The sequence below is a fragment of the Fukomys damarensis genome, unplaced genomic scaffold (genome assembly GCF_012274545.1).
Source record: "Fukomys damarensis isolate Sample0158 unplaced genomic scaffold, DMR_v1.0_HiC HiC_scaffold_26, whole genome shotgun sequence".
NCBI classification, from domain to species: Eukaryota; Metazoa; Chordata; class Mammalia; order Rodentia; family Bathyergidae; genus Fukomys; species Fukomys damarensis.
In genome coordinates this window covers 22,672,955-22,682,455 of record NW_022900938.1, presented here as the reverse complement: position 1 = coordinate 22,682,455, position 9,501 = coordinate 22,672,955, and the positions used below count along the sequence as shown (strand labels likewise).

General features: G+C 36.3%; 1 protein-coding gene across 2 annotated transcripts in view; it reads left to right on the top strand.

The window, feature by feature from the left end:
* The first annotated feature begins 358 nt into the window (after nucleotides 1-358).
* Map3k20 (mitogen-activated protein kinase kinase kinase 20) overlaps nucleotides 359-9,501 on the top strand; it is a 122,684-nt gene continuing 113,541 nt past the window's right edge. For both annotated transcript variants that reach the window (XM_019204969.2, XM_010607009.2), the window contains exon 1: nucleotides 359-551. In XM_019204969.2, coding sequence (XP_019060514.1) covers nucleotides 393-551 — 159 coding nt within the window. In that variant the 5' untranslated portion in view covers nucleotides 359-392. The remainder of the gene's footprint in view (nucleotides 552-9,501) is intronic.

The following is a 9,501-nucleotide window of genomic DNA, read 5'->3' as shown; positions in this document are numbered from 1 at the left end:
TGAAAGCATGCTTCCCGTTTGTCAGGGGTTCCTGATAGCAGACCTGGTGACACAGTATCCTTTAGGCAGAGCTCCTCAGGAGGTGTAGGAAGTGCTGCTACAGGTTTTGTCCCGGGAAATCTGAGCCATTTCCCCTTGGACAGCTGCATTTCAAAGCCCGAGCAAGTTGCTGTTAAATTTTGCACGGGCTGCCTGCGTGAGTGTTTTCGTTTCTATTTGTTTTTGTCTTGGTTTTCTTCTTCCTAAGTCATGATCTTTCTAAAAGTTTCATGGAGCTTGTACATTATCTAAAGTAGGATTCAAAGGATTCTCTGTCATTTATGTGTAATCCAGCTTCTCTTTTTCTTTCCTCTTGCAGGTTTTGTGGAAGTATACTACTTTGTCATTATGAGATGTCGTCTCTCGGCACCTCCTTTGTGCAAATTAAATTTGATGACTTGCAGTTTTTTGAAAACTGCGGTGGAGGAAGTTTTGGGAGTGTTTATCGAGCCAAATGGATATCACAGGACAAGGAGGTGGCTGTAAAGAAGCTACTGAAGATAGAGAAAGAGGTAAAGTCTTTTCCTGCTATCAGCGATGGTCATGGCAGCACTTACATAAACTTTTCAACCTAGAGTTAGAGGGTCACAGGCCTGCAAGGAACTGGCAAGGCCATTGGGCTGCTCCATGAGGCTGTTTCCCAATTTCCATTCTGGGAGCCCCATAAATAGAAAGTATTGCAGTGTGTGCTTTGGGGTTGAGTTCTACTCGGGGTCATCTGAAATGGGAGGATTTCTTTCCCTGGCATGGAAAAGCCAGTGTTCTCTGAGCTGCTCTCCTGGAGGCAGAGGGAGAATGTCAGGCTTTCCCAGGGTTTGTGCTTTTGCTTCCCCAGGGCAGCCAAGAGGGGTCAGTAGAGAGTAATGTGTAGTGTTTTCATCCCCCTGCTCTTGTCTCTCCTTGAATTTGTGGTCCTCTGGAGCTGTCTTTTAAGAAGTAAAAATAGATTTGCATTTCATTTGAAATAAGCAATACAGCCTCTTGGATTTTACCTCTACTTAAATCTCACATTGATGGGATTTATGAAGAATTAGTAGGTGCTAGAGCCTTCCTTTTAAAATCAGAAAAGGGTCTTACCCCAGTCCAAGTCTGGAATTCATGCTGGTTCTGGGTGAGCTCTGAATTAACTCTGAGATCTTTCATCTTGCCCAGGAATGTGGCCCGACAGGCTCCCCACATTCAGCCTCAATAATAAAACCACTTGCAGAACTTATCTTCAGGGGCTTAGCAACATTGATGACTTTTGAAAGTGCTTTTTAAAAATTTAAATATAATTTTTAAAGTGATATACAAAAATTATACATATTTACAGAGTATCATGTAATGTTTTAGTCCATATATATATTGTGTGTAGTGCTCAAATCAGGTTAAGTATACCCATCTCAAACGTTTATTATTTCGCTATGGTGTAAACATTTAAACTCCTTTTAGCATTTTAAAATAGGCAGTACGTTGTCATTATCTGTAGTTTTTCTACTGATAACTGTTAATACCTACCTGCTGGACATTGTTGTGGTCATTTCTATTTATGTCTGGTTTTAGATAATTGTTCTTTTCAGTATCCTTTCAAAGTGAACTTTGCCATAAATATCCTTTCATCTCCCTGAGTGATTTAATTTTTTTCATTAACTGTTGCCAGTGAACTGTAGCAATTGATTAGAGAAGAAAACCCAAATGGCAGCACTTTGTGGGTTTCCTCTCAGCACCACTCTGTAATTTGGATCACCAGCAGTGTTTCTCATTGTTGAAACCGGCTCAGAAGGACTCCGATCTCTGCTTGAGGGGTGGCTGTTGATTTTAGAAAGTTTTAAAAATAGAGAACTTTTAAAGCCATTGTATGCAAAACAGAAAGGTACTAGGTAGAAAAAGTTTGCTATCTTTTACCTCTTTTTGATTAAAAATTTCAATAGTAGTTAAGTAATAAAACCACCTCTTACTCTGGACTAAGCCTTAAACTGTATACTACTGTCCCCATTTTATAGATTGGGAAATAGAACTTTGAGAACTTTATTAAGCTGCCTAAGTAGGGGCAAGTGAAATACAGGAGGCCAGACCCTTTGCTCTTTATTATTTAATTCGGAAACCTCTAGTTGACCAGGTAAGAATAGAAAATAAACCAATTCCATCCACTTATATTAAAAATTTATAATATGACAATATTTTAAGCACTAGGTTAATAGGTTATACCCTTATATTTTGTATGTGAGAAAGACTTTATATAAAACAGGAAATAGATTTTTATAGGCAACATAAATTGAGGCATATTTACTCCAACTCCCTGAACATGCACATGAAATACCTTTTATACTATATCTGAGAGAGCCAGAAAAATGCCATAGAAAAGCATAGGGGTGAATGCAGAAGTTAGAAACTGCCAAATCCTGCTTCCGTGTAGGAGTTTAACCTGAGTGTGTGTAGATTGAGTTGATTACAGTAAACTGTAAGAACTTAACTCATAAACTTATAGGTAGGAAAGAGCAAAGGCTCCACTTCAGTTTAGGGGATTGGTTTATTCAGGGGTGGTGAGTGATCAAGAGATCATTTGGATCAGTATAGATCATTATAGCAAAGCACCCCAAGCACATGCTGAATCCGCATGAGTTTAACACTCGAGACACCTTTGGCTGGGTGCTGGCAGATATTGGAAAGGAAGTATGTATTTCTTGTGTGAATTATTGTTATTCTTTATGAATATTTTTTGGCTTCTAGCTAAGTGTTTTCTAAGTGATAGGATAAGTGTACTAAGTTCTAGTTTTTTTTCCAACTTATTGATTCAATCCCATGTTACTTGATCATTTCTTGTCAATGAGTTCTAGAAGGGCTGGAACATTTAGTAAAATATTCACCACCTTATTTGACTTGTTAAGAATGACATCTGATTATATGCTTTGTGAATTTAGTGAAATATGGAGAAAATATATATCAAATTTTTCAACTTTGCTTATGTTAGAAGGACAAGGAAGACTATTTGTTTCACTTCATTTGCAGACCTCTGGGTTAGTGAGTGTGTGTTATATTCCTCCTTTAATCAGTTTATATATTTTTTTCTAACAAGAAGGAAAAGAAAATAGCAGTTACTTAAAATACTCTTTAAAACGTTATTTAAAAACAACTCTTAAACCTAGAGAAAAATTATAAGAACAATACCATGAACTCCAATATATCCTTTCCCTAAGCTCACCACTTAATATTACAGTTTGTACCATTTGCTTTAATAGTATTGGTTTATATGCAGTTATATTTATTTCAGTTTTGCTGAACCCGAGAGTGAACTGCAGATGCTATTATATCTTTATCTTTAAATGCTTCAACATTCCTGAAAATATAAGCACAGTACAGTGAACAAATTCAGGACATTAATAATGATTCTACTTTATTGAACAATCTAAATTCAGATTTTCCAGTTCTCCCAATAGCTTTTTTTTTAGCAAAATTTTTAACCTCAGATCTAATACAGGATAACAGAGTGCATGTAACTGCTTTATCTGTTTATTCTGATTTAATGTGCAACAGTTTTCCTGCCTTCCTTCCTGTTTGACATTTTTGAAGAATCAAGACACTTGTTATGCATAATGTCCCTTCTTTTTGGTTTATCTTATTTTCTCTTCCCTTAGTTTCAGTTTATACAGTTTTGATAGGAATGCTACTTTGGTCTTATGTCCTTGGTGATCCTTGGCATGATGTTTGTCCAATTATTGGCAGCGTTAATTTTGAACCCTTGGTTAAAAGTTCACTGAACGTACCTTTAGTAAAATATCTATTTTCCCTTTGTAGTTAATAATTAAGCTGTTGGTAGACCCTTTGAGGCAATATAAATATCTTTCCTTAATACCTACCTAATTATTTTAACATCCATCTTGTGTGAATCAGATATTATTGTGATACTTCATTTTGTCAAAAGCAAAATGTTCCTTAATGAGTTTCCCTCCTTATTCCTCTCTTCCTCTTCTTATTTATTTGCTTGAGGACTGTTATTTTTTACAAAGTATTATAGTCCATTATTGTTATTACTCATTTTTGTGTTTAAATTATCCCAGATGTAGTAAGTAAAAGCTCTTTCATGTTGGCTGCTATGTCTTTTTGATATATGCCCCTTAATTTTTGGTGATTTTCTTCCTTTCTGATCTAAAAAGATATCCCAACCCGTCTAGCCCTTGTCCTACTCTTTGAGTCACTCAATTCTTCAGGAAGTCTTGAGTCAGTACGCCTGATTTGGATTATGGTATTGAGGAACCAAGATGTGAGTGCTTTGGTTACTTATTTTTTATTTAAAAAAAAAGTCTTTGGGGGACCTGGGATTTAGCTCAGTGGTGCTACCAACTGCCTCAGGAGCAGAAGGTCCTGAGTTCATCCTTGAACCCCCCCCAAATAAAAGAGCCTTTTTTTCCTTTTGGGAGAAATAATGGTAGAAGAGAAACTTTTTTGTGTGAATTTAACTTAAAATTTATACCTCTGGAAAGATATAATCTTATATTGCTGGTATTTGTGGAGGAGAGTTTACCAAAAGGTATCACTGAAAAAAAAAGAATTGGTTAAATTGGTTATTTTTTTCTAAGCCAGGAATTTTAATTCTAGGACTTTATCCTAAGGAAATAATCACAGATGTGCAGAAATATAGCTACAATAAGAGTTTATCCCAGATGTGTAATGAAGACTTAGAAATAACAAATAATGGTATAGCTCTATAATGAACTCCATTCCATTTGGAAGAATGTTTAAATAGCTCAGAAAATGCTCATAATACATTAGCGAGTGGTGAAAGCAAGTTACAAAAATTTTATATAGGCTGGAATGCAGTTCAACGATAGAGCATTTTGTTAGCTTGTACAAAACCAGGGTTCAGACCCCAGTGCTGGATGAAAAAATATGATTTTCACTGGGATTTGAAAACCACTGCATCATGTATACCTAGCTAATCACATGTCAAACTCCTCCTGTGCACAAGCTCTGCTTGGCAATCTCATGAAGCATAACAAACTAAGGGCTGATTTAGGAATCCAGATTTAGGTAAAACTGCAAATGCTGTCAGATTCCAGCCCCTCCTCACTCTGGTGCTACCCTGAATTTACAGCTTTGTGTTTTAACTTTCTGACCTGAACTCTCTGCTCTTGTCTCACTCTTCTTCTGTGTTGCTTTCTTATTTCTCTAACCTTGGTCACATTCTTTCTTTCACCTGTAATTTCATTATCCTTTTCTGCCTGGGCATATCCTACTTGCTCTTCAGTTTTGATTTTTTTTCTTTTTAATGAAATATTCTCAGTCCTACAAACACAATGTTCTCTTTTCTCTTCTGAATTTATACCACTGAACATCCGCACTACTAATTTGATATAGGATTAGAATTGCCTTTTGACTATCATTATTGAAAGAAATTGCCACTTAATGTTTTACGTGAGCATGCTGTGTCTTAGCTGAAAAGCAGGGCTAATTGTTGTACCCATTTCATAGGGTGGTTGAGAGGGTTAAATGAGATAACACATTAAATATGTAGAAGAGTGCTAGACACATGGGAAGACTTGGATAACTGTTAACTTATCAGTTACATCTTCACAGCTGTATTCCAAAGTCAGAATAGCAGATTGGTGATCTCTTTTGTGAAACTTTTAATTAACTGATGCCTAAGACATTATGTTGAAAAGGAGCCAGGTGCTACATTTGTAGTTAGCAAGAAAGAGCCTGCCAAGGCTCAGCATGAATGAGGATGGCCAAGCCCATGACCTCAGCGTCCTGCGCTCGCTAAGTGCAGGGACAGTCTGTGTAGCTGATGCTGTCACCATTCTAGTCCTCAACACTGTACCAAGTACAGCTACTACTGGGGTTTAAAATTTGGTTAAAGGTTTTACGTTACTGCCCTCTGCTTCCTCACAATTTATAAGACTAATCTCCATTTGACAAATCAGAAAGTAAGGGTCAGGGGATTGATAAGCAACCTGGCTAACAAACAGCATCCTTTATGAGCGTCTCCACCTAGTGCTTGTTCCTTGATGCTTGGTATCGTGTTGCAGTGGACTTTCTTCCTTTCATATTGACTTCCTTCCCCTTCATACTGACATACATACTGGATACCTATTTTTTTTCCATTCATTCTGCTTTGAGCAGTGGAGAGAGTAGGACACATTTGGATTTAGCTACATAGTAATAGAACTTATAGTTACTACCTTTGCATTAGGGGATGCGATGTTTGAATTTGTAGATGTCCTTGCTTTTGTGCTTTCTAGACTGGCATGCCATTTCACTTAAGGACTCTTGTAGCATCATGCTTTAAATCTATTATTCTACATATTCTATGTATGAATTATCACTTTGAATTAGAAATTAAGCATTTAAAAATAATCCTTTTATATGATAATTAATGTAGTCATCATTCAGAAGTCTGTATTGGTTAGCCTCTATCACTCAACTCTTTTTCTATGAGACATTTCTGTTACTGAGAGTTTGTAACCTAAGCTACTCCAAGGTACACTGCTATAAAGGAGATAGAGAAAGTGGAACATGTATTGAACTAATATATAAATTAAATGAGTAAGCATGCGTTACTGATATGCCTTTAGATAACTGGAACCTTAGAGAAGGGGTCACTGAAGAAGAGCTACCAGAAAAGTTTCTTGGGGAAAGAATAATTTAGAAAATTACCAGAGTTACAAATAATATTCTCACTGTTACGTGAAATGCAATTATGTTAAGACAAACATCATTCTATAGTATTTTTTAATCATTACAGTGATCATAAACAATATTTATAAGTAAAAGACCCTTCTCATTTTTACTTGTCTTCTAAAACTAAAAAATCTTTCAAAATTTTGTTAGATTAAATATTTACTCTATGCAAAGATTATTTTCATTTGCCATAAGAGGACCATTATTGCAACTGGTGTTTCAGCTTTTCATTAAAGTATTATTGATCTCAGTATATTGAATGAGTATTTCAGTTAATATTTGTTCTTCAGCTGTGCTCTAAATATTGTGAACTATAGTGCTGAAATAAAATCAATTAATATATTTCGGTGAAAATGTTAATTCCTAACTTATGTGTTAAACGAAGTTGGGCTCTTGCTACTAGAAGAAAAATAGTATGCAGCATGCCTTGAACTTTTGAGACCTTCAAAGCTTAATAGAGAATGACTGAAAAATTGGATGAGAAGAGCCATCCATTAATACTTGAGATAATTTAGATGGGCTGTGAGTCTTCAAAGAGAGTTCTTTCACTTGTGTTTTACCAAGTACCTAGAATTTTCTCCTCTGCTGTCTAGTGAAGACAACATCGTCATTAAATTACCCAAGAATTGAGGCCATGTTATCAAACTTTTTCTGCTGATGTCTGATTCTCACTTCTGAGTAGGACATCCAGTTTCTGATTGAACACTGCCATTTGTGAGATATGAGGTTCAGGATGCTCAATTTTGCTGTAGTTTAATTCTTAGAAAGTTCTTCACAGTGTTGCTTCGAGTTGTTGATAATGGTCCTCACCTCTGGGGCCACACAGTTCAATCCTTACCAACATCCCCATGTCAGCTTTCTACAAACAGGGTCTATGACTTACTGATCTTTGTGTTTTCTGAACTGTACTTAGTATCTGGCCCACAGTAAACACTCAGTAAATGCATAGTACCACAAATGAATAAAACAATAAACAGTGATCACATCTCAGTCTGATTTTGTAAGATTTATAGAATGATTTTACTATTTTTGAATCTCTCTGTAGATTTTGAACCTCTCTATAGAGCTTGCCATTCATAGTCTACTTCATAACTTTTCCTTTCTTGTGGTTGGCTGATTTTTTGAAGCCTTAGTAAATTATTTTGTCTTTGAATGCGAAGTTTTATTCTAAGCAGTGAAGGGAGTTTTTTTGTTGTTGTTCCATGGATGGGGCTGCGGCACCACTGAGCTAAATCCTGGCCCTGGCCATGATTCTTATCTGGTTTGTTTTTGGACATATTTTTTTAAAAAATTCAAGATGTTTTTCCTTAGCTCCACTAATATCAGGTGTTCAGTGATTCATGATTTGAGAAAAATTAGGGTCTCCTCACTGAAGTGAGACTGCCAGAATTTCAATGACTTGGAAGTAGGACTCTTGCCCTTGATACTGTTCTTCAGAGAAACAGTGCTTGGTAAAATTAGCTGCATTAGAGTAGCTGCAGTGATAAGAATGACAGTGTCTGGTAAGCATTTGTGTAGTCTCTGTTAAAAAGGAGGAGACTATATGGCTGCTGTGCTGTTCCAGAGAGATTGTATTCAACAATTAATGCACAAGCTCAGTTTAACTCAGTACATTTTTCAAACATGCAGAGCAGCTCTTTCTTTACTGGGAAACTGAGTTACTTCTGTTACTGAAACTAAGTGTCTACTTTAAGAAATATGTATTCATTTTTATTTTAATCATAAATTATATTTTAAAGTATAATGAAAAGGTTTATTTAGCTTCTCCTGATGACTACCTCTTTAAACCCGTGAAAGAGAACACTTTTTCTGAGAACATGTTTTCTTCCCTAAAAATCTCGAGTGTTTTCTTAACCACTCAGTATTTTCTTATGCCACAAGTATAGCCCCCACATTCTTTCTTGGGGAAAACTTCCCACAAGAAATCTGTAGATTGTGGGTACAGCTAGGGCATCTCTCCTACCATAACCAGATAACTAAGGTTGCGTCACTAGTGAGTCATGCTGACAGTACGTATATCCTGACAGGATTTGATGGGAGGGTGCTTTACCTTTGTGATTTTCTTCTCCTTATCCCTCAACCCCAGTTTGATTATGAGGAAAACACTACACAAATTCAAATTGATGAACATTCTTCAAAACACCTGAACAGTACTCCTCAAGACTGCTAAGTTTTAGGGAAATAAGTGTTTTAGTCAACTCTCTGTACTATAAATACCTGAGATAATCAATTTATAAAGAGAAAAGTTTTATTTTACTTCACAGATTTGGAGATTTCAGTCCATGGTTAGTTGGCCCCATTGCCTTTGGACCTGTGATGAGGCAGCACATGATGGTGGGGAATGTGTGATAGGAAAAAAACCTTTTACCTCATGACCAGCAGGAGGAAGAGAATTGAATTTCATAACCCTGTCTAAGAGCACTGCCCCATTGACCTGAAACTTCCCACCAGGTTCCACCTCCAAAAGTTTCTACCACTGCCTGATAGTGCCACAGACTGGGGACTAAGCCGTCAATATATAGGCCTTTAGGGGACATGCCACATCTAGACTGTATCACAAAGGAAGAATGAAATCCCAAACAGACAAGAACATGGCTAGAACAAATGGTAAAATCCAAATGAAATCTAGAATTTAGTTAACAGTAAAGTACCAATGTTGGCTTCTTATTTTTGACAAATCTGTCCATGGTAATGCAACATGTTCACATTAGGGGAAACAGAATAAGAGCAACTATCTGTTTTTACATAATTTTTCTAAAAATCTAAAATTATCCCACAATCAAATTTTTTTTTTTTTTTTTTTTT